The sequence below is a fragment of the Hyla sarda genome, chromosome 2 (genome assembly GCF_029499605.1).
Source record: "Hyla sarda isolate aHylSar1 chromosome 2, aHylSar1.hap1, whole genome shotgun sequence".
Lineage (NCBI taxonomy): Eukaryota > Metazoa > Chordata > Amphibia > Anura > Hylidae > Hyla > Hyla sarda.
Genome location: NC_079190.1, coordinates 238,785,684 through 238,811,537, shown reverse-complemented (window position 1 = coordinate 238,811,537; position 25,854 = coordinate 238,785,684). Strand labels below are relative to the sequence as shown.

At 40.9% G+C, this 25,854-nt stretch overlaps 1 protein-coding gene across 6 annotated transcripts in view; it reads left to right on the top strand.

Annotated features, from left to right (window-relative positions):
- The window catches only part of BCAS3 (BCAS3 microtubule associated cell migration factor), a 1,340,542-nt gene that overhangs the window by 223,650 nt on the left and 1,091,038 nt on the right, over positions 1 to 25,854 (top strand). For all 6 annotated transcript variants that reach the window (XR_008888692.1, XM_056556703.1, XM_056556707.1 and 3 more), the window contains exon 9: positions 6,945 to 7,021. Coding sequence is in view for 5 of the 6 variants with exons in the window: in XM_056556703.1 (XP_056412678.1) it covers positions 6,945 to 7,021 (77 nt within the window). In the remaining variant the exon portion in view is untranslated. The remainder of the gene's footprint in view (positions 1 to 6,944; positions 7,022 to 25,854) is intronic.

The following is a 25,854-nucleotide window of genomic DNA, read 5'->3' as shown; positions in this document are numbered from 1 at the left end:
CTTAAATTGAATTACGCCATTGTTTATTTGATTTGGTATGATTTTCTTTCCTTATTTCTGCTTTTTGTCAAGCAGAAATGTGACTTTGATTTTCTAACATATTGGTCAACAAGAGAAAATATGTTTTCTCATTTCTGTCATGTTTCCGTGGTCTGTTTGTACAGTACTGTAAACATGTAACTCAAGAGCATGAAATTTGATAATGAGAGCAAAGTGGAGAGGGGAACGTTGTGCTGTCTTTCATGTGGACTTTTTTTTTGTTTTCCTCTAAACAAAAGATTCAGACATTCAAAATCTATGCCAAAATTTAATATATTCTATGTACTTCATGCATTTGTGTGTACCTCCACTACATTCACTTAGTCCCTGTTGCCTAACATGTTTTTATTCATTTATCAATTCACCAACATGTTAATGAAAGAAAATGATCAACATATACTTTATTTATGTACAAATAATTTTTATACAAATTATATACTCATTGGTTAGAAAAGTTCTCCCATCGTAGATTTATTTACTCTGGTCTCCTCTCACCACTTATGCTTGAACTGTAAATACAGTATGTATATAATTACTTATGAAGCTCGTATATTTATAGGTATGAGCCATTTTTTTTGCTTCTGTGTACCCTTACCCCCCACCATCCTTATTTTCCTTTATATTAAAAATGACAATATTAGAAAATCCAAGGTCCCCAACCATTTATAGGTCACAAGTCTGTTTCAAATACTGTAGGTGACCTTGCATCACTCTATTAAAAGAAAAAAAGGCTATTAAAGTTTTGACCATGTGAGGCATTTACCTTTGTGTAATCTGTCAGTGATATGATTTAGAAAGTGATTCCAAGAACTTCCAAGTGTCAGGCTGGGTGCACACCGCGGTTTTGTCTCTGGTTTAAAATCTGTACTGCAACCGCATACGTTTTTTTTAACATGGACGTCAATGGGAAATGCATGTATGTATACAGTTCCATATGGGAAACCGTATACCGTTTTTACTTTGCACATGCGCATTTGCATCCTAAAGTACCCACCCAACACCCCTCCCATTAAAAATGGACATTTTGAAAAACGTATGTTTTTTTTTTTTTTATAAAAACAGACGCATTCTGGGAGTTGTAGTAATGCAACATCTGGAGGTCCGCAGGTTAAAGACCACTGCTCTATACTGTGCGGTATCCCTATGCCCGGGCTACAAAAGAAAAAAAAACTTTAACTCACCTCCCGTTGGTCCGGTACCGGCCTCACTTGTTTCCTGGGGACGGGAACGTCGGACAGCTGTCAGCCTATCACCGGCCGCATCGATGTTCCGCCTCGGCTGGTGATAGGCTGAGCCCACTGTCATGTAAGAAGCTGGCCAGAGCTCCTTACATGACAATGGGCTCAGCCTATCATCGGCCGAGGCGGAACATCGCTGCGGACGGTGATAGGCTGACAGCTCTCTAACGTTCCCGTCCCCAGCGTAAGGCCGAGGTAGGTGAGTTAAAGTTTATTTTGTTTACTTTTTGCAGCCCGGGCATAGGGATACCGCACAGTATAGAGTGCCAGCGCCGGCGGCCGCAACAAACAGCAAGAGGAGGGCAGCGCTTGCGAGTGACATGTGAGTATTTACCCCGATGGGATGTGGGCTGATAATTAATATGGGGGGGGGCGCTAGGAAATACCGTTATATACCGTGGAACCGCCAAAAGTTTAAAAAAAATACCGTAATACACACATTTGGTCATACCGCCCAGCCCTAGTGTGAACCCAGCCTCACTAGTGCATTATAGGATATGGAGCTTACAACAGCAGCTAAGCCACATGCAGAGCCACATTTAGCTCTCAAGGTTAGGTTCACTGCTTTAAATCATGAGGTCATTCTCCCTTATTTTCTAATTTCTTATACTGTATATTTTGTCTAGTTTGAGGTGTACATTTTCATATAATATTGCAGCCTGTAAAAAATGTTTACTTGACATTGAAGTGACAACCAGCTGATAACCTTGCTGTCAAGTGTTGCACTTCACAACTATATAGACGTGGGACACTTAAATAAAACTGGTCACAAATGGTAATGTGTAACCAACCTGATGGCCATCTTATGGTAAAGGGCCTCCCGACTGTTTCCTATTGGCAGAAATTAGGAGAAAGAAGCATCAGGCAATCGAGTTTGAACATAACTGATCCTTTTGTTCTCAGGGGAAATAAGTCACCGCTAGAATTGACCATGCAGGTGTATGGCGGTCCGAAATGATTATTGGTTGAGCATACTTTTACCTAACCGCTAACTGATGTGTTTTACCAGCGATAGTCTGTATTTTTGTACATGGACAGTTTTTGTCTAGTTATCATTTCTTACATGCTGTTTTACATTTTTATAGAAAGTTGGGAATGATAAGCTCATTATACATTTGCTGCATAGGCGACAGGACAAATTTCCATCACTGCAGAGATGTGTAACAACATTATGACTTTGCAGCAAGTAGGAAATGACAAAGGAAATTGAGACAGAGGGGGTTGATTCATCAAGCTCCATATCGTGGGAGTTAATACCGGAACAGTCACATTAACTGAACTTGATCAATCACTCCCCGGAGAATAATAAAAACATGAGGACAGCATTTTCTCTTCTACTCAGAAAGCGCATCAGAGATCTAAATTTGTAAACATGATAACTGCCAGATTGTTCCATTGTGTTAAACAGGAAGCGTCAGCCGTACACAAAATGCACAAACACCTAATGTGAAAATATAGACAGTAAATCCAGTTTGAGCTTGGTGATCATATCATGCATCACTACTGTATTTTCTGTTTCTGTTTTGTTTTTTGATGGTCATTTTGATCTTTTAGTATTAAGATGTTGCAACTTAAGAAATGTAGTAAGTTTTAAAAAAAAATGTTTACATTTCATTTGTATTTATATCTACCAGTGATTGTTGAATCATTCAAATCCTGTAGTTCTCACTGACCTCTATTTTGGTTATTTTCATGTTATCTGTAAAGGTGGATAATTGAATAACCAGCCACTGTCTGTGTATTTACCAATATGAAGTGTTAGGGCGCGAAGAGTGTGGGGTTCACTGTTAAATGGAGGTTGAAGGGGGGGGTAAAAGCAAGGAAAAATGATTAGGAAATGTGATAGGCCTGCCCTTAATGTTGTTGTTTTTAGGGTACACTAAAATGAATTAATCTGATAGCGGTATTGCCTTTCAATAAACTGCTTCAGCAGAAGAAAAGTCTTCAAGACCTGGATAGGAGGTTTGGATTAGGGAGGAAGTTTATTTTAGGTCAATGGAAGAGTATAGACAGCTTGTGGTAGACACAGATTAGGAAGATGTAGGTTGGTAGAACACTATAGAGAGCTTTCTGGGTAAGAGTTATACATTTAAACTGTATTATGAAGTGTGCTGACTGGCACATGCTAGATGCATTGGAAGTAATGGACAGAAAGATGAGCCTGGTTACTGCATTTGGGATAGACTGGAGAGGTAATTGTTTGAAGAGGAGAAAAGTAAAGAGTTACAGTAAATCAAGACGAGATTTCATTAGGATTACAGTAACAGTTTTTGCATTTTCCACTGGAAAAAAATGCCAAGATGTTTTTAAGGTGCATATGGTATGGGCATACAAGTAATCAAATATATAGAGTGAAGGGCACATCTGAGTCTTTTATGACCCCAAGAAAGCAGGTGTGTTGCCTTAAAGTTATGATTATACCACCTATTGTAAAGGAGATATCAGATTTAGGTATGTTAGCAGATGGCAGAAACACAAGAAATTCAGTTATAGAAAGATTCCATTTCAGATAGAGAGGACATCATAGAAACTGTGGAAAGACCATTGTTGGTGTTTTGTAGCAGTGCATGGATAATGTCACGAAATATATATTGTGATCAGTTCAGAGATGGTACTGAAAGCCATATCTGCTAATAGTTTGGCCAGTAGGGCCTGTGTAAAGAGAACATGGAAGAGTACAAAGGTCTGTTCCCTGGGTCAAGCAGAGTGAAGAGTAGAGCCAGCAAATATTACTTTGAACAAGTGGTCAGAAAGCTACCAAGAAAACTGAGCGAGAGCAGTATCATAAAAGGAGTTATCTAGGTTTTATTAACTTTTCAGTATTGTGTCCGTGAAGTCAAGCTATGTCTAAAAGGAGTAGTCTACTGCAGACTATTCCCACTCCCTTGTGCCGGGCTGTAAAAAATTGAAAACAAACTTTCACTCACCTTCCTGTGTCCCCCCGGAGCGCTGCAACAGCTGATCGGTCCTCCGATCCAGTCTTCATCCTTATTCCTGCTCACTGCTTGTCACACGGTGCTCAGCCTATCACCAGCCTAGGCTAGACATCGCGGCAGCCGATGATAGGCTGAGCGCCGTGTGAAGACCTGTGCACAGGAAGAAGGATGAAGACCGAACCGGAGGACCAATCAGCTGTAGCGGTGCTCCGGGGGGAACACAGGAAGGTGAGTGAAAGTTTGATTTCAATTTTTTTTTCAGCCCGGGCACAATGGAGTGGCAATAGTCTGCAGTAGACTACTCCATTACATGCTTTACTTGCCTTACCTGTGTGAAATGGATCAACCCCTTTTTTGTGATTTCATTGTTCCCCTCCAGGTTCAGCATCCCTTTGGACATTGGAAGATTGTTGTCTCAAACCTTTAGCTGAATCCTGTTTGATCGGTTGATCATGAGGCTTGGCATCATCTTGTCACCGACAAGCCAGCCCTCTGATTTGTGGTCCAGCTTAACACACTGCCGTTCTGTGTCCCCAACTGTCACGTGATCTTCTCAGTCTGCAGACAGCAGAGATGCATTAAACGCCGAGGCAGCGGCACGTACAGCTGGATCACGCACGTCGTCAGGGGGATGACTTTTCAGGGAAGACAAGAAGAAGCCAATCCCCCTGTGATCAACTGTTATCTCGAGCCAGACAGAATACTGGGAAAGGCTCGAGACAACAGTCATCCAGACACTGGAGGAGTGATAAACTGGGGGGACCATGAAATCACTAAAAAAGGGGCACTTAAGACATAACTTGGCATGATAGTAAAAAGTTAATAAACCCTTGATAACCCCTTTAAAGGGGTTATGCAGGATTAGATAAACAAAGCTGGTTTCTTCCTAAGGGTGCATTCCCACACGGCATATTTTGCTGCGTATTTGCTGCGTATTTGGTGCTGCGTATTTTCCTACCCATTGACTTCAACAGGGAAAATAAAATACGCAGCAGTAAATACGCAGCAAATACGCCGTGTGGGAATGTACCCTAAAACTGCACCGCACCTGTCATCAGGTTGTGTGGTATTACAGCTCCGTTCCATTGAAGTGAATGGAGCCAAGTTGTAATATCACACACAACCAGGGACAGGTGTGGTGCTGTTTTTGGAAGATATAAGCTTGGGCTTTTCTAACTATTTAAGGCCAATAGAGTGGAGCATGTTGATTAGTAGTTGGAGTGCCACAGTGTCAAATGCTGCATAGAAACCAATAGGGCAGTGGTCTCCAACCTGCGGACCTCCAGATGTTACAAAACTACAACTCCCAGCATGCCCGGACAACCAACGGCTGTCTGGGCATGCTGGGAGTTGTAGTTTTGCAACATCTGGAGGTCCGCAGGTTGAAGACCACTGCAATAGGGGAAACAAAATATTTTTTTCAGTTGACTAGAGGAAATGTAGATACTTTCTTGGCAGTATTGTAATTGGTATCACAGCTCAGACCTATTTACCTCTCTTCTTTTTTTTTCCGTTTTTTCTTGAAATATTGTAAAAATATATTTTATTCTAATGTTGTGTAATCTCTTTAATATATCAGGATTGCAGGAAACATAGTTGCCAAACTAATCTGATGTCACGTAATGTTTAGAGCTACTTTGTAGATTTTTTTTTTTAGATCTTTGCATAGTAAAACTTAAATTATTTATAATTATTATAAGCTGTTAAAAGTGGTAGGGGTCCAGATTAAAAGTTTTTTAAGCATGTTTAACACTAAAGTTGCTGACACTTCCTAATATAGGTTCAGTATAAAAGCTGTCCCGATGGCCTGCCATCAGTATCGGGCATGCTGCCTTCTGGGTTTGTCTCCAACTTTTTTGTGTCAGCAGGTGGCCAGTGACATGCTGACAGTGTGGCTCGGTTTACATTTTCTGTCCCTGCATCAGCTGTAATGGACAAGGGGACTAGGCTGCAAGCATATCCGCAACACATAGGGAGAAAAGGGGATGGTCACTTTCTGTGTCAGAACAAACCCAGAGGTGGAGCTAAACTGCCGCTGATAGCAGAACATTAGAGCAGCTTCTCGTATGCAAATATATCAGTAATTGTATTTAACTCCAATGTCAAACATGTTAAAGGGGTACTCTAGTGGAATGTTTTTTTTTAAATCAACTGGTGCCAGAAAGTTAAACAGATTTGTAAATCACTTCTATTAAAAAATCTTAATCCTTCCAGTACTTATTTGCTGCTGAAAACTACAGAGTAAATTATTTTCTTTTTGGAATACAGAGCTCTCTGCTTACATCACGAGCACAGTGCTCTCTGCTGACATCTCTGTCCATTTTAAGAACTGTCCAGAGTAGGAGAAAATCCCCATAGCAAACATTTACTGCTCTGGACAGTTCCTAAAATGGACAGAGATGTCAGCAGAGAGCACTGTGCTCGTGATGTCAGCAGAGAGCACTGTGTTCCAAAAAGAAAATACTTTCCTCTGTAGTATTCAGCAGCTAATAAATACTTATAGGATTAAGATCTTTTAATAGAAGTGATTTACAAATCTGTTTAACTATCTGGCACCAGTTGATTTACAAAAAAAAAAGTTTTCCACCGGAGTACCCCTTTAAAACAACTTGCTGAACAGGCAGTGTTCATTCAGGCTACTATTGTAACCATGTGCCTGCCTTATATGCTTTCACATAAAACTATTTTGTTGTGTTATTTTATTCTTTACGTATACATCTTTGTTTTACAGGGTGCTTGTGGTGGTGCTGCAAGAAAAAATTGCTGCTTTTGATAGCTGCACGTTCACCAAGAAGTTTTTTGTGACAAGTAAGTATGCTACCTTTACCGGATCATTTTAATGAGCGTTTAGTGCTTTGTGAAAACCCTGGATTTCAATATTCCCTGAATTTTATGCATCCCTTTAACTGTATTTAATAAGTATATATTAATTAGGAATCTGGTTTTAAAAGTCTTTTACTTCATTTTAGAACTTTATTTAGTATTATTTAATTATTAGTATTATTATTATTTTAGTTTTTTTATGCCAAGATTTTTATAATGTGAGCATATCGTTTCCTGTATTATCACCTTGAATCATTTTCTATATATTGTTTAGCTCAAATGGAATATAGACTTTTTCCTGAGTAAAGGGCATGCATTTCAAAATATTGCGACAGTTTCTGCCAGTAGCAATCAGTGTTCATCTACTGTTCTTAGTACATCGATTACAGGAATTGAACTTGATTTCCTCAATTTAGATGTTCCCAGGAATATCCAAATAAGGCTCGAATAACAGCTGACTAGACGCTTTACACTACCAGATGTATACACAGTTAAAAGGTTCAGATTCGGGAGCCAAAGCTGCATGGAAGAGGGCTGTTAGTTTACATGTGTCTTACCCATAAAGTTGCTCAATAGAAGGCATATATAGCTTGCCTAATCATTAACATTTCATGTTGCACAAAAAGGGCAAATTAAATTTGGAAATATGGTTTAAACTAACTTTAAATCTTGTGTCATGATAACCTATTATTATGCAGTTCAGATTGAAGATGCCAGAGTGATATATTTAAAGGCAGCATTATATAACTTCTAATGTGTTAGTAGTATTTATTACTTTTAGAGCAGTTTTATTTGACAAACATTTACCTTTACGCAGAAAAAACATCCAAAGGGCCACTGAAATGAGGATTATTCAGTTTTTTAGGATTGGTGGGATGTCTGACTCTCAGCACCCTGCCGATCAGCGTAAATGGGCCAAAGTTGCCATACTATGCTCAGCTTCTTTAAATGTGACACAGTTGTGCCGAAAAAGGAGTGAAAATGAAAAAGGGCAGACAGCACAGCTGTGGCTTTCTTAAAGGGGTACTCCACTGGGGAAAAAAATGTAATCAACTGATGCCAGAAAGTTAAACAGATTTGTAAATTACTTCTATTTAAAAACTTCCAGTACTTATCAGCTGCTGTATACTACAGAGCAGGGGTATCAAACTGGTGGCCCTCCAGATGTTGCAAAACTTAAACTCTCAGCATTCCCAACAGCCATTAGCTGCATGTCCAGGCATGCTGGGAGTTGAAGTTTTGCAACATCTGGAGGGCCGCCAGTTTGAGACCCTTGCTACATCGGCGTATAACACGCACTTTTTAGGCTAAAATTTTTAGCCTAAAGTCTATGTACGTGTTATACGCCGATACACCCCCAGGAAAGGCAGGGGAGAGAGGCCGTCGCTGCCCGCTTCTCTCCCCCTGCCTTTCCTGGGGTCTAGAGCCCTGCTGCCGGCCCTTCTCTCCCCCTGGCTATCGGCGCCGCTGCCCGTTCTTTCCCCCTGACTATCGGTGCCGGCTCCCTATTGCCGGCGCCGATAGCCAGGGGGAGAGAAGCGGCGCCGACAGCCAGGGGGAGAGAAGGGGCAGCGGCACCCATTGCCGACGCCGCTGCCCTGTTGCCTCCCCCCTTCCCCGGTGGCATAATTTCCTGTTGCCGGGGTCAGGTCCGCGCTGCTGCAGGCCTCCGGCGTGCGTCCCCTGCGTCGTTGCTATGCGCTGCACGGCGCGGTGCATAACGTCAGTGCGCCGCGCCATGCATAGCAACGACGCAGGGGACGCACGCCGGAGGCCTGCAGCAGCGCGGACCCGACCCCGGCAACAGGTAATTATGCCACCGGGGATGGGGGAGGCAACGGGGCAGCGGCGCCGGCAATGGGTGCCGCTGACCCTTCTCTCCCCCTGGCTGTCGGCGCCGCTTCTCTCCCCCTGGCTATCGGCGCCGGCAATGGGGCGCCGGCACCGATAGTCAGGGGGACAGAACGGGCAGCGGCGCCGATAGCCAGGGGGAGAGAAGGGCTGGCAGCAGAGCTCTAGACCCCAGGAAAGGCAGGGGGAGAGAAGCGGGCAGCGACAGCCTCTCTCCCCCTGCCTTTCCTGGGGGTGTATCGGCATATAACACGCACATAGACTTTAGGCTAAAAATTTTAGCCTAAAAAGTGCGTGTTATACGCCGATAAATACGGTATATATTTGTGGGGTGAAATACAAAAAAAAAATGCCAATTTGTAATTTTTGGGGGTTCACGTTTCCACAGTGCAATTGCCGGTAAAGATTACACCTGATCTTTAATCTGTCACAAGGATACCCAATTTATGTAGATTTTATTTTATTTTACTAATTTAAAAAAATCCTAACTACATGCACCAAAATTAGTATGTTTAAAATTGTGATCTTCTGACCCTTATAACTTTTTAATTTTCCCGCATACGAGGCTATATGAGGGCTCTTTTTTTGCGCTGTGGTCTGTAGTTTTTATAGGCACCATGTTTTGATGGAACTTTTTGATCACTTTTTATTAACATTTTTATGGTGTATGAAGTGACATAAAAAATGCGCAATTTTGGACTAGTATTTTTCTTACGTGTACACCATTGACCGTACGGTTTAGCTAACCTTATATTTCAATAGTTTGGACATTTACGCATTATTTTATTTTTTTATTACATTATTTTATTTTAAAAATGGGAAAAGGGGGTTGATTTGATTATTAGGGAAGGGGTTAATTCACTTGAATTAACTTTTTTTTTTTACACTTCTTTTTTGTTGCCCCCCAAAGGGGGCTAAACATGCAATCTTCTGATTGCATATACTGATCAGCGCTCTACCATAGCATAGCACTGATCAGTGTAACCAGCGATCTGCTGCTCTAGCCTGCTGCGCAGTCTAGGAGCAGCAGATCGCCGAACAGACGACGAGGACCCTCTCGTTGTCCGGAAGGCTGATTGGGACATCGCAATTATGACGTGATAGTCCCGATCAGCTCCGCTCACTTTCACTTTCTTTTTAGACGTCACGATCAGCTTTGATCGTGGCATCTAAAGGGCTAATGCTGGGAATCGGCCCGATCGACTGTGCCTGACATTAGCCATGGGTCCCGACTGCCAGTAGCAACTGGGACCGACGGGGTTTAACCCGTTCTTCGCTGGTGAGAATGGTTTAAATCCCATTAATGGGACCAGGGCATACAGGTACGCTCTTGGTCCTTAAGTACCAGGGTCCGAGGGCGTACCTGTACGCCCTTCATCCTGGACGGGTTAAAAATGCTCCCAGGACTCGGGTAAGTAGTTACTGCCAGTTACAAGATAGCCAGGCAAGGAGCAGACCCCGGGACCTTCAACTAGGACTAGTCAGCTGGGTACCATCATCATTTTTTAAATTTGATTGCCTGCTTTTTTGAGAAAATGTGTCAGTATGTGGGCTATATGAGGTGTTAAAGCTCAACCCTGTTTAATTTATTAGGGCTGTGTTGCCAAAAACAGATAGCTGTGCTCCTATAAACTTGCATGCCTCCATTGGCAGAACATGTGATTTTACTGCCATTGGCAAGGGGGCAAGTTACTCCCTGTGTAACAAAGTTGGACAACCCTTCCGATCATTAATTTATTGGCATTTCCTGACAACAAGGATGTTTTTCAAGCTATTGTTTTAATAGTTTTGTTTGAAATTTCTTGACTTAAAACACTATAGTATATGTTATCCTATTTACTTGAATGGCTGTAAGGTTTTAAAGTAGCTACACTATTACTTGTAAATTTTAAAAACCTGTGACTGTCTTGTTAAATCCATCTCAAGAAGCTGCATTTCATTTGACAACCTGTGTTGTAATGGATGGCTGATTCTGGACAGTCGCCCTTTGGGCCAACCCTAGTAGTTGGAATAGGAATGGAATCCGCATGGTTTATATATTTTACAAGCAGCTGTGTTGTTTTTTTAAGTTATCTGGACATTTTAGACACAAAAAAGGTTAGTTAGACCATACACGTTAGATAGCTTTCAGCTTACCTCATACAACCTCCTCATACACATATAAATACATGAACATTAAAGGGGTACTCCGGTGAAAACCTTTTTTCTTTTAAATCAACTGGTGGCAGAAAGTTAAACATATTTGTAAATTACTTCTATTAAAAAATCTTAATCCTTCCTGTACTTATTAGCTGCTGAATACTACAGAGAAAATTATTTTCTTTTTGGAATGCTCCCTGATTACGAGCACAGTTCTCTCTGCTGACGTTATTATAATAATAATAATAATAACGCTTTATGTATTGTTGTCCTTAGTGGGATTTGAACCCAAGTCCCCAGCACTGAAAGGCAGCAGTGCTAACCACTGAGCCACCATGCTGCCCTCAGCATACTTCTGCTATGCATGGTTGCTAAAATGGACAGAGATGTCAGCAGAGAGCACTGTGTTCGTGATGTCATCAGTGTTCCAAAAAGAAAGGAATTTCCTCTGTAGCATTCAGCAGCTAATAAGTACTGGAAGGATTAAGATTTTTTAATAGAAGTAATTTACAAATATGTTTAACTTTCTGCCACCAGTTGATTTAAAAGAAAAAAGGTTTTCACTGGAGTACCCCTTAAGGACTCAGCCCATTTTGGCCTTAAGGACTCAGACAATTTAATTTTTACGTTTTCATTTTTTCCTCCTCGCCTTCTAAAAATCATAACTCTTATATTTTCATCCACAGACTAGTATGAGGGCTTGTTTTTTGCGCGACCAGTTGTCCTTTGTAATGACATCACTCATTATATCATAAAATGTATGGCGCAACCAAAAAACACTATTTTTGTGGGGAAATTAAAAAGAAAAACGCAATTTTGCTAATTTTGGAAGGTTTCGTTTTCACGCCGTACAATTTACGGTAAAAATGACGTGTGTTCTTTATTCTGAGGGTCAATACAATTAAAATGATATCCATTATTACATACTTTTCTATCATTGTTGCGCTTAAAAAAAATCACAAACTTTTTAACCAAATTACTACGTTTATAATCCCTTTATTTTGATGACCTCTAACTTTTTTATTTTTCCGTAAAAGCGGCGGTATGAGGGCTCATTTTTTGCGCCATGATCTGTACTTTTTTTTATACCACATTTGCATATAAAAAACTTTTAATAAATTTGTAATCATTTTTTTTTTATAAAATGTATTAAAAAAGTAGCAATTAGTAGAAAATCCATTGTATTGCGATGGATGGCAGATCAACTCCTCTTAGGGTGTGTTCACACGGAGTAAATCAAGAGGAATTCACTCCGAAAAATTTATGGGCGGAAAAAAGAATTTTACTTCCGCGCAAAATTTGCGCGGAATTGCGCACAGAAATGGGGGAGAAAGAAGTGAAGGGTTTTTCAGCCATTTCCGCACAAATTCCATGCAAATTCCGCGCAAATTCCATGCGAAAACGATGTTGGGCGGAATTTTTTATTACCATTGACTTCAGTTAGCAGATTCCGCTTGAAGAATGAACATGCCCTTTCTTCAAGCGGAACGGAATTCAGCGTCGGAATTCTGCTAGCAGAATTTCCGCAGTATGAACAGGACAGCGGAAAAAAACATTAAAGTCAATGGGCAGAGGAGATGTGAATTAATTGGGAGCGGAGAATTCAAGAGGAATTACTTGAGTAAATTCATCTTGAATTACTTCGTGTGAACGCACCCTTACTAACTGTGGCAGAGGCTTGTTAATTCTGTAAAGCAAAAATAGAGAAACAGAAACATGGCCGCACATCCACCATTTGTATTTTGATCTACTTGCTTCTCAGCATACCGTATATACTCGTGTATAAGCCGACCCGAGTATAAGCCGAGACCCCTAATTTCAACCCAACATCCCAGGAAAAGTTATTGACTCGAGTATAAGCCTAGCGTGGGAAATACATCATCCCCCCCTGTCATCATCCAGACCCGTCATTAACATCCTCATCATCATCACCGCCTGTCATCATCCAGACCCTCATCATCATCACCTGTCATCATCCCCTTGTCATCATCCCACACAACCCCCCTTCATCATCCCCTTGTCATCATCCCCACCCCCCTTCATCATCCCCTTGTCATCATCCCCACCCCCCTTCATCATCCCCTTGTAATCATCCCACCCCCCCCTTCATCATCCCCTTGTAATCATCCCACCCCCCCTTCATCATCCACTTGTCATCATCCCCACCCCCCTTCATCATCCCACACCCCCCCTTCATCATCCTCTTGTCATCATCCCACACCCCCCCTTCATCATCCTCTTCTCATCATCCGCCCTCAGTGGTCTTCAACCTGCGGACCTCTAGAGGTTTCAAAACTACAACTCCCAGCAAGCCCGGGCAGCCATCGGCTGTCCGGGCCTGCTGGGAGTTGTAGTTTTGAAACCTCCGGAGGTCCGCAGGTTGAAGACCACTGCGGCCTTCGACATCATCCAGCCCCCTCTCACCCCCTTAGTTCTGTACAGTACTCACCTCCGCTCGGCGCTGGTCCGGTGCTGCAGGACTGTCCGGAGAGGAGGTGGTCCGGTGGGATAGTGGTTCCGGGCTGTTATCTTCACCGGGGGCGCCTCTTCTCCGCGCTTCCGGCCCGGAATAGAGGCGTTGCCTTGACAATGACGCAGAAGTATGTTGGCAATGAACGTACCTCTGCGTCGTTGTCAAGGCAACGTGACTAATCTTGGGGCCGGGCCCGAAGCGCTTAGAAGAGGCCTCCCCGGTGAAGATAGCAGTCCGGAACCACTATCCCACCGGACCACCTCCTCTCCGGACAGTCCTGCAGCACCGGACCAGCGCCGAGCGGAGGTGAGTACTGTACAGAACTAAAGGGGGTGAGAGGGGGCTGGATGATGTCGAAGGCCGCAGTGGTCTTCAACCTGCGGACCTCCGGAGGTTTCAAAACTACAACTCCCAGTAAGCCCGGACAGCCGATGGCTGCCCGGGCTTGCTGGGAGTTGTAGTTTTGAAACCTCTGGAGGTCCGCAGGTTGAAGACCACTGCAGGTGGAGAGTTCACTCGAGTATAAGCCAAGGGGGGTGTTTTCAGCACGAAAAACCGTGCTGAAAAACTCGGCTTATACTCGAGTATATACGGTAATTTCAAAAACTAACAGGTTGTTAGTTTACATTTTTGATCAAAAAGCCTACTCTCCGCGTCAAGGCCACCTAGTCAGAGTGGGTCCCTAACCTAACATTGGCATAGCGCCTGGCAGCGACCACTGCCCCCCCAACACCAAGCCCACAGGGGGAATGACCCAGTGGCCAGGCAGCCCCACTGCTGCCTGACCAAGCCACTGGCTCTAGGCCACAGCACCCCACAGACAAAGCATCACAGTAACAATGGCCGCCACAGAGCACCATACCAGTGTGAACACCAACCATGTGCTCCCTGCCACAGGGCTGGAATAATGCTAGATGGAAACCAATATAAATTCTCCTGCTTGTTAATTCTGTTTTGTGAGAAGGTGGTGAAGCAGCACTGTCTGGAATAATTCTATGAATACGGTTGGAACAGCCTCGTCCCGTCCCCCCCCCCCCCCCCCTCTGTAGTTCACCTTAGTTCTAATTGTTGACTTTTCCCCTACCGAACTTACCGAATGGGACCTGATGTGTAGTGAAGTGAATATGGCTGTGGTGGGGTGTCATGTGGGAGCACTTGTCTTACAGTTTTTTAGTTTTATTTCTATAGTTTGCACAGTTGTACTTTTTAGTTGTTTTTGTTGACACTGCCTCATGACCAGCATTTTGTACATGTACTTTATTCTAATGCTCGGTCTGGAGTGACTAGTTTTATTTTATGTGCTTGTACCATTTTTATTCTCCTGATGTACTGTAATTGATCCATGCATTTCAGTGTCAAAACATGAGTTAATAAAAAAAAATCCAGTTGAGAAGGGTCTTAAAGTGTACCTGTCGTTAACAAAAACGTTTGATATAATGTAGATACTACTATTATATGTATATTTGTAATATACGTTAATTTAAAAAATTGGATATTATTCGGAGGCGGGGGGGGGGGGGGGGGGGATTTGCTGTCCTTGCAGCTATTACCTGTGTGTCTCTATGAAGAGTCCAAATACAGGAAGTGAGGGCAGGACAAGCAGGGCTCTGTGCAGGCTCCTGGCTTGTCAATCATCCTTACATTCATGGCCGTAAATGTTGGCACCCCTTAAGTTTTTCAAGAAAATGAAGTATTTCTCACAGAAAAGGAATGCAGTAACACGTGTTTTGCTATACACATGTTTATTCCCTTTATGTGTATTGGAACTAAACCAAAAAAGGAGGGAAAAAAGCTAATTGGACATAATGTCACACCAAACTCCAAAAATGGGCTGGACAAAATTATTGGCACCCTTTCAAAATTGTGGAAAAATAAGATTGTTTCAGGCATGTGATGCTCCTTTAATCACACCTTGGGCAAGTAACAGGTGTGGGCAATATAAAAATCACACCTGAATGCAGATAAAAAGGAGAGAAGTTCACTTAGTTTTTGCATTGTGTGTCTGTGTGTGCCACACTAAGCATGGATAACAGAAAGAAATCTACAATCTCAAGGTTACAAGTCCATCTCCGGAGATCTAGATTTGCCTTTTTCCACAGTGCACAACATTATCAGGAAGTTTGCAACCCATGGCACTGTAGCTCAGTGTTTCCCAACCCAGTCCTCAAGGCACACCAACAGTCCAGGATTTTAATTTTTCCCTGTTATATTCCAATGGAGTAACTGAAAAAACCCAGAATGTTGGTGTGCCTTGAGGACTGGGTTGGGAAACACTGCTGTAGCCAATCTCCCTGGGCGTGGATAGAAGAGAAAAGTTGATGAAAGGTGTCAAGGCAGGATATTCCGGATGGTGGATAAGCATCCCCAAACAAGTTCCAAAGATATTCAAGCTGTCCTGCAGGCTCAGGGAGCTTCAGTGTCAGCGCTTACTATCCGTCGACATTTGAATGAAATGAAACGCTATGGCAGGAGACCCAGGAGGACCCCACTGCTGACACAGAGACATAAAAAAGCAAGACTACATGTTGCCAAATTGAACTTGAGCAAGCCAAAATCCTCCAGTGAAAAGTCTTGTGGACAGATGAGACCAAGATAGAGCTTTTTGGAAAAGCACATCATTCTACTGTTTACTTAAAATGGAATAAGGCCTACAAAGAAAAGAACACAGTGCCTACAGTGAAATATAGTGGAGGTTCAATGATGTTTTGAGGTTGTTTTGCGGCCTCTGGCACTGGGTATGTTGAATGTGTGCAAGGCATCATGAAGTCTGAGGATTACCAACGGATTTCGGGTCGCACTGTACAGCCCAGTCTCAGAAAGCTGGGTTTGCATCCGAGATCTTGGGTCTTCCAGCAGGGCAATGACCCCAAACATACGTCAAAAATCACCCAGAAGTGGATTGCAACAAGGCGCTGGAGAGTTCTGAATTGGCCAGCAATGAGTCCAGATCTAAGTGTTCCCATTGAACACTTGTGGAGAGATCTTAAAATTGCTGTTGGGAAAAGGCGCCCTTCCAATAAGAGAGAACTGGAGCAGTTTGCAAAGGAAGAGTGATCCAACATTCTGGCTGAGAGGTGTAAGAAGCTTATTGATGGTTATAGGAAGCAAATGATTTCAGTTTTTTCCAAAGGATGTGCAACCAAATATCAAGTTAAGGGTGCCAATAATTTTGTCCAGACCTTTTTTGGATTTTGGTGTCACATTATGTCCAGTTTACTTTTTTTCCTCCCTTTTTTGGTTTAGTTCCAATACACACAAAGGGAATAAACAGGTGTATAGCAAAACATGTTTTACTGCAATCCTTTTCTGTGAGAAATACTTAAAATATTTTTAGAAAAATGTCAGAGGTGCCAACATTTACGGCCATGACTGTATGTGTGAGCCGAGAGCGTGTCACAGAGCCTCAGTGCACAGAGCCCTGCTTGGCTGCTGACACTTCCTGTATTTGGTCTCCTCATAGAGACACACATGCAGTAGCTGTAGGGACAAAAATGTACATATTTTTTAACCAACATATATATTACAAATATACGTATAATGGTTTTATCTACATTATGTAAAAAGTTTTTGTTAATGACAGGTACACTTTAAAGGGGTACTCCAGTGGAATAAAAAAAAAATGTTTTATCAACTGGTGCCAGAAAGTTAAACAGATTTGTAAATTACTTTTATTAAAAAATCTTTACCCTTCCAGTATTTTTAGCAGCTGTATGCTACAGAGGAAATTGTTTTCTTTTTGAATTTCTTTTTTGTCTTGTCCACAGTGCTCTCTGCTGACACCTCTGGACAGTTCCTGATACGGGCATCAGGCGTCAGCAGAGAGCATTGTGGACAAGACAAAAAAGAAATTCAAAAAGAAAAGAATTTCCTCTGTAGCATACAGCTGCTAAAAATACTGGAAGGGTAAAGATTTTTTAATAAAAGTCATTTACAAATCTGTTTAACTTTCTGGCACCAGTTGATTTAGAAAAATAATAATAATGTTTTCCACCGGAGAACCCCTTTAAGGCTCCTTTAAAGGGGTATTCCAGGAAAAAACTTTTTTATATATATCAACTTGCTCCAGAAAGTTAAACAGTTTTTTAAATTACTTCTATTAAACGTCTAAGTAATCTCTGATGACACGTGTCTCGGGAACCGCCCAGTTTAGAAGCAAATTCCCATAGCAAACCTCTTCTAAACTGGGCGGTTCCCGAGACACGTGTCATCAGAGATTACTTAGACAGAAAAGAACAACCTAAACTTCAGAAGCTCATAAGTACTGAAAGGATTAAGATTTTTTAATAGAAGTAATTTACAAATCTGTTTAGCTTTCTGGAGCCAGTTGATTTATAAAAAAAAAAAGTTTTTCCCTGGATAACCCCTTTAAAGCATTGAATGGTTTTCTGGCCTGTCTGGTCTGCCAACACTAATAAATGCATATGACAAGCTTTAGTTTGGTTTTCTATATCTCTTTTTTTTTTTTTTTACATTGGCTGATTGCAGGGTTTTAAACAATGATTCTTTCAAAGTGAACTGCAATATAAGTGCTTAGAAGACCTCTGCACCCCGATGGAACCCCTTTGTATATCCTAACAACCTAGGGTTTGAGGGAAAAATGGTAAAGCCGGCAACTATAAAGAATTTAGGAAATTGTTGTTGAAATGATTCCTTATCTGTTTATGCCCAGTAGCCACAAAATAAAATGACACTTTGAAACCTGTATGCTTATAGGGATAGGTAGTACTGTGAAGCCTTTAAAATCAAAAACGTACTTGCCGTCATAGAATCGCTTATGATGTTTTTTTGGAAGGCGTCACCCAAAGCCCTTTTTTTAGTTACGGTAAATCTTAATCACAGATTTAATTGAATGCATGAGATAAACACTTGTTCTTAACAGGAAAGACGGGTAAAACAGGCTTACATCCCACGGGAATATTTACTAAACAAATGGAATCCTATGTCTTTGAGAATGACTTTAGGAATTTTGTTCTATTTATATGTGTGTGGCGTGCAGCATGCTCTCTTCCTGTCTGACCTTACTCTGGAAGCCAAACAGCAGAACACACTGCATAGTTCATTCACTATTGTCTCCTTACACTTATGACCTCTGCGCTAGTTACCATGTTAGATTTCAAGATCAGGATGAAATGAGATACAGAAGATAACATTTATTCATTTAAATTGTTAGTGATTTATATAGCACCATCATATTTTATGGAACTGTATGATGTGATACATGGGTGGTATGGAAATTAAAAAACTTAGGGGGAGATTTATCTAAACCTGTCCAAAGGAAAAGTTGCCCACAGCAACCAATCAGATCGCTTCTTTCATTTTCAGGGGCTTTTTAAAAAAATGAAAGAAGCGATCTGATTGTTGCTCTGGGCAAATCAGCAACTTTTCCTCTGGACAGGGTTTGATAAATCCCCCCCTTAGTCTCCAGCCCCATCTCCCAGTTATTTTTGACAGCTGTTTAAAAAAATAAAAAAATAAAAACTGTGACCTTTTTCATTTCCGTTTTTATTTTCTTGCTTTTGTGGTAATGTCCTGTTTTCCCACAAATCTAAAGATGGGAAAGTTATTTGTATATATACCTGTGACAAATGGAGACATGTTCAGACCTTGAGTAAGGTCCAGTGAGAGGCCAAAACATGTAGGTCATTTTTGCGAGTTTTTCCTGTTGCTCTTATGTGTGGACCCATGTTGTTAAAAGGACTTCATGGATTTTAACTTTATGTATCAGGATGAAATAGTGCTTGCATTAACATTTTTGTTTTCCACCGAAGTACACCTTTTAGGACTTTTTTATTTAGCTTTATTGTGAAAGTGGCCATCTACTGCTTTACCCATGTTACCTGAAAACAGGTTTATTATTGACAGCTCTAGCATCCATCAGAAGGCCTCGAGAGCTGTCATTCATAGCGAAGAGAAAGTTCTGGAGAAGCTCTTAATATAGATAGTTCAGGACACCTATGGAAAACCGCTTGTCTCTTGGAAACCTGCCGTGGTAGTGGCTGCAACATCAAGTGATCATTGTTACATGACCAAAACAGCAGGAATTGTTAGACTCCCTTTAAGTGTTTGTTTACTCCTTAGAAAATATAAATACTCTGTATCATACAACCCTTCCACACTCTGTGGTCTGTTCACAACTCTTGTACATCACCATTTTTGCCAAGAAATTCACATTGTTGTAGTATGTTTACAATGCTCTTTAGTATCTAAATATATATGCCCTTATTTTGGCTTGGTGCCAAGGATTTAGCTATACCTAATAGAATATGGTAATTGAGTATATTTTCTTTTATAGATCCACAACAGGTGCATGTTAAAGTGATTTATACTTAGTGTAATGAGTCTATACAATTGTTAGAACTCTATAATGATTAACATTCTGTCATTAGAACCTGTTAGTAGTCCATTAAAATGTAATCTCTGAGGAGGATTTGCACATGGAGACGTTCTTCGGCAAGAAAACTGTCAGTGCTGAACGCACATTAATATACCATGGTTACCATATACGAGAGTGCAGCAGTTGTGCATTATCTCCCAAGTTCATAAGTTTATTTATTGAACTTGTGCACTGAAGTATGTAAAATGTTATCCCAGCTGGAAATGAAGGTCAATCCAATAATTCAGAAAGTAGATGTCTTTATTCTAAAAAGAAAGCTCTGATGCAGTTACTCTTTGCACCTTTTCAGCTATGTTTTGTACATGTTTTTTAAGAGGTTGTAACTTGCTTATGAACATATTAACTTTCATTAATTTGTCCTGGTCTGAGACTATTGTACTGCATCTTTTTTTAAATCCTACAATATATGTTTCTCATATTCATACTTTTGTGTTCCAATTCCTCACAATTTTTTATTCTTCCTAACTTTTTTGAATAACCGCTGATTCCAGCAACAGTTTTAGGCATGTATGATACTTTTTCCTAACAAAAGCTAAACGGCCAAAAGCAAAAGCCGCTTTTATATTAGTTCACACAATGGCCCTTATTAACTAACAGAATCCTGATTCTTTTTGTAGGGTTGTGCGCCTAAATTCTGTCGCACGGACCGTTCGACAGAATGTGCAACAGAGAAAACCCTACAGAATCTGAAACACTTAGAGTGAAAAAAAAACAAAAAACTACCAAATTGGCGTGTTCCCTACATTTCATCCAAAATCACTCGTCTTTTCTGAAAACCACTTTGAAAATCATGTGAATTTTCTGGGAAGAAAACCTACACTTTAAAGCATGTATAAAGTTTCCAAAGCGGAGTAATTTAGTAAATACCATGGAAAAAAAAAACGCAAAAAACACAACAAAACCTACACTCCACTCTTAGTAAATCAGGGCCAATGTGTGTTTATTTACTTCATTAAGAAGTTATTATTGATGATTATACATTATAAAACCGTAGAGAAAACCATGATTTTCTTACTATGCTACCTATAATGCTGCCCTTTCATAGAGATTTATATGCATCCCTGTCTGATGTGCTGTACAACACAACAGATCTCACAAGAACTGACAAATTCTTACAGTAGTAAGCCTCATAGTAGTAGGCACATATTCAGTGTGATGTACAGTACAGAATACAATAGGGCAAGTTGTATTCTTATTTTGGATATAGTGACATTTCTTCAGACAACTACCCCTTTTGAGAAGACCCCACTCTCCATCCCTAACAATTTTTTTGTGATGCATTTTACTCCCCAGTATAGTTCCCTATGGAAGTCAACCACTCCCTTGCCAACCAATGTCTCCTTTTTTTTTTTTAGCATATTTTAGAAAATACATGCTTTGGGAATTACTAAGATGTGGATCCACACTGCACTGCATAATGGGACAAAAGCAAGCAGGTGGAGGAGACTTGCATCACCAAATGTGTTGTAAAGAAGAGAGGCTGTTAAAAAAAAAATGGAGAGTGCAGTCCACATTATACTGTACTGAATGGTCCATCTATCTGCTGTACATGGGTTCCTGCATACTGCCACTGATTAAAGGGGAGCCAAAGTATAGAGTAGAAATGAAAGGGAAGCCATGACACATGATAACAACATTAATTCAGGCTCTGTCATTGCCGACCTGCCCCCCTCCATGTACCTCTATGGAAGAGACGGAGATACAGTGTTTGTGTATCTCAAACTCTCCCCTAGAGTTTTTATGGAGGGGGGGGGGGGGGGGCGTGTCGGCCACAGCTTTGTGCTGCCGTGGTCCACATAATGCATTCAGGCAGAGAGCTAGGTTGCCGGGCTGGAGACCCCCTGTGGATAGAGGATACTTCTTTGGATACTGGACTACTTTAACTTATTTCTTTCAGAGGAACAATCTTATACACAATTGGTTGGCATGAAAAGGTTTTACAGTATTTTTTGAAGTTCAGCCTTTACAGAACATACAGCAGGATTTCTACTGCTCCTATATTATTAAAGCTGCTTTCCAATAAATGTAATATGGTCCTGTATGGGAGTCATATATTCTGTGTTAAGTACAAGATTGGATCCCTTCAGAAGCTGGGAAGAGCTGTCTTTCCTGCTTTCTGACAACCACATATTAATATGTAGACTATGCTTCCTGGTTCTCTTGTGTTTTGCATTTATCTCCAAGTAAGGAGTCCAGGATGTAGTTCTTATTACATTGTGCACAATAAATATAACTGGTCAGTTGTGTAATGAGGGAGAGTTGCTCTTTACAACAGCTTAAAGACCCAAAAAGGGACATCCCTTCCCCCATTATTACATTCATCTGCTCATATAGGCACCATGGCAATTCCCTTTGTAGTTGACATCTTGTGTTCTCACAAGAACTGTAAATGCCACCTTCTATTAAGTTGGAGCACTTCTTGACAGTTTTTGAAGATTTTTTTCCTTCTATATAGTCTACAATAGTAGATTGCTATTTTATTTTTCTTTGTCGTGTGAAGTTTATCAAGTGGCCACAAGATGGCACCCATAACTTTTAAATTGAGTAAGCCCTTATTCAGCATAGACTTTTCTCCAAGTACATAAAGTCAAAGAATCAAAAGGTTCTTTCATCAAGAGTGCAGTCACTGTCTACATGGCTGTGTTACATTGTGTTACAAAGCAAAAAAAAAAAAGTATTAAATTGATTATATATAAACACCTGATACTATTTGCTGCCAACCAACTTTTTTTTAATTTTTTGGTCTTTTTATTAATAAACTGACTGTAAATAGCAATCATTAACTATGAACTTATTACTTCTTAAATTTATTCTGTTGGGTCAGTATATGGTTTCCATCCTTATAGTAAATACTCATTTGATTTTGGTAACTGTATTATTTTGTATGGATATGGTGTAAGGATTAACACAAAGTTTATTTATTTCATTTAACTTTACATAATGATAACAACAATAATAAGTTGTTTTTGTTTAGCACTGATTGACTATCCAGTGTTTGACTATCCACCAGTACCTGTGGATAGTGCGAGAGACACTGATTAAAATGAGCCCTACCTTGTACGGATCTGCAGCGCCATTCTCCCGCAATTGTAGTTTTATTATCTGTTGAAATCTTCCTATTTCTGGCATTTTCGGGGCTTCGGCGCTTAATTGGCACTGACATCAGCGCCGCTTATGAATATTCATCCCCTGTCCCCCCAGTTAGGAGCAGCAAAGAGAAGGAGAACTGGAGGGAGGGGGGATGAATATTCATAAGCGTGAATGCCAGTTACAGGAAGATTTCAACAGATAATAAAACTACAATTGTGGGAGAACGGCGGCGCAGATCTGGACAAGGTAGGGCTCATTTTAATCAGTGTCTCCCGCACTATCCACCAGTACCTGTGGATAGTGCGGGAGAAAACAAGTGACAGTTTTCCTTTAAGATATGCCTTATTTAAGTGTCTGTTCCCAGTTTAACCCCTTAAGGACCAATACAAATAAACCTGTACGCCCCTGAAAGACCAGGCCTGTTTTTTCAAATAGGGGATGTCTGTCTTTATTAGAGAATAACTCTGGTAAAGTTTTGCCAATCACGATAATTCTGACATTGTTTTTTTGTCACAAGTTGTCCTTCATGTACATAGTAAAAGTAAGCCGATATAATTTGTAGGTTTTTTTTACAATGCAAAAAATCATGAAATTTTTACAAAAAATTAAGATTTTTTGCTATTTTAACACTATTAGGTTGCATATATTTATACATACTGACCAAATAGTTTATGAAACTTATACTTTCAGATGTCTACTTTATTTTGACGTCCTTTTTTTTGTTTTTAATTAACATTTTAAATTAGTTAGAAGCCTAACAATTTAACTTGAAATTTTGAAAATTTTGAAAATTTGAAAAGTACATCTTTTTTTGTGTGCTATGCAAGGTTTGCAGAAATTAAAAGGTAGTAGAACATAGGAACACCCCCCCCCAAATGACCCCATTTTAAAAACTAGACCCCTCAAGGTATTCGCTAGGGGGTACAGTGAGTATTTTAACACCATAGTTTTTTGGCAGGAATTATTACAAAGTCAGTGTTAAAAATTAAAAATTTGCAATTTTTCACAAATGCATCATTTGGGGGGCATATTTTTTGTACATCACTTCTGATATTGAAAGAAATGCACCCTATATTTTATTAAGCTGCTTGTCCCATGTTCGGAAATACCCCCGCTTTGGCCATATATGGTTCCTTGGCCGCGTGGTAGGACTCAGAAGGAGAGGAGCGCCATCTGGCTTTCAGGGCAGAACAGTACCCCCACCCCCACAAGTGACCCCATTTATATACCGCACCCCTACAAGTTATTGGCTGCACCAGGGACCACTCTGATTAGTCCTGCTAGTCGGCTAGCAGTATAACGCGTCTGTCTGTGACAGTTAAGGCTCCTGATGGATATATCTGCCATGTTGTGGGAATAAGCACCCGCTCATGGCGAATATACCCATCACTGCTGCGGCTGGGTAGCTCAGTGTGTCCGCTCATGACTGCTGGCGGGAAATCCGCCGCTATGAGTGGACACACAAAGCTACCCAGCCGCAGCAGGGAGCTCATTACCGTGACTGCTGCATAATGTGTAGGATCACATGGTGGACATCCGCAACATATTACATGCTGCGGAGATCCGCCAATGCGATCCTACACATTATGCATTTTTTAATTAGATTCATTTAATAAATGTATTTTTAATATATATATTTTTTAATTTTTTATTTATTTATTTATTTATTTTTACACTTTTATTACATTTTTTTTTTTTTTTTACACTTTGATTTTATTTATTTTTTTTATTTTTACACTTTTTAATGCTCTGGAATACTTAGTATTCCAAAGCATTGCATTTATATGCTGCCTGCCAGTTTTCACTAGCAGGCAGCATATTAGGACGTGCCTCTGGCACGTCCTTTCAGGCAATACCCAGGGCAGACCTGGGGGTCTTTGTAGGACCCCCGGCTGCCCAGGTATGCAGCAGCACCCCGCGATCGCGCTGCGGGGTGCTGCAGAGGAGACAGAGGGAGCCCCCTCCCTCTGTCAGAACTCCTTACAGCGCGCGTAAGGGTCGCTGTAAGGGTTAAACTGCCGGGAGTGAAGTGAACTTCACTCCCGGCAGTGCGGCAGGTCCCGGCCAGCCGCGGCCACACACAGCACCCCGCGATCGCGATACGGGGTGCTGCAGGAGTGACAGAGGGAGCTCCCTCCCTCTGTCATAACACTTACAGCCCGCGGTCACTTCCGACCGCGGCTGTAAGGGTTAAAATTGCTGGGACCGAAGTTTACTTCGGTCCTGGCAGTGCAACAGGGTCCCGGCTGTGTGATACAGCTGAGTCCCTGCCGCGATCTCGTGGGTGCACTGGGCAGCACCCACAAGAATAATGGACAAGTATAGACGTCCAGGTGCGGGAACGGCCACCAACCTGGACGTCTATACTCGTCCGTGGTTGTTATCGGGTTAAGCATTCATGTATTATTATTATTATTTTTCCTTATAAGCCTACGTTTAAATGTTGTTCATTATTTTTAGAACTCCGATTATAGTATTTTGTTGTTTTCGAGTGTTATCTTCAGTGATTTCATGGTATTAAGAATCTCTAACTTCAATTCGTTCTTTTTTCCCATGTTTTGCCTCAAATGTTTTTTTATATATTCTGTATATTATAATATATATATATATATATATATATATATATATAACTCAATGTGTGTATGTATGTGTTTTTGTGTGTGTATTAACATGAAACTTGGCACACATGTTACTAATATGTCAACATCAAACATATGATAGGTAATTTAACCCTTACCCACCCCCATTTGCCAGGGTCGAGATTTTTATTTAAAGTCCCATACAAGTGAATGGGAAATTTAGGTTACTGCATAATTTCCAAACAGCTGGAGATATTTTGATAATACTTGGTCACATGTTACTTATATGTCA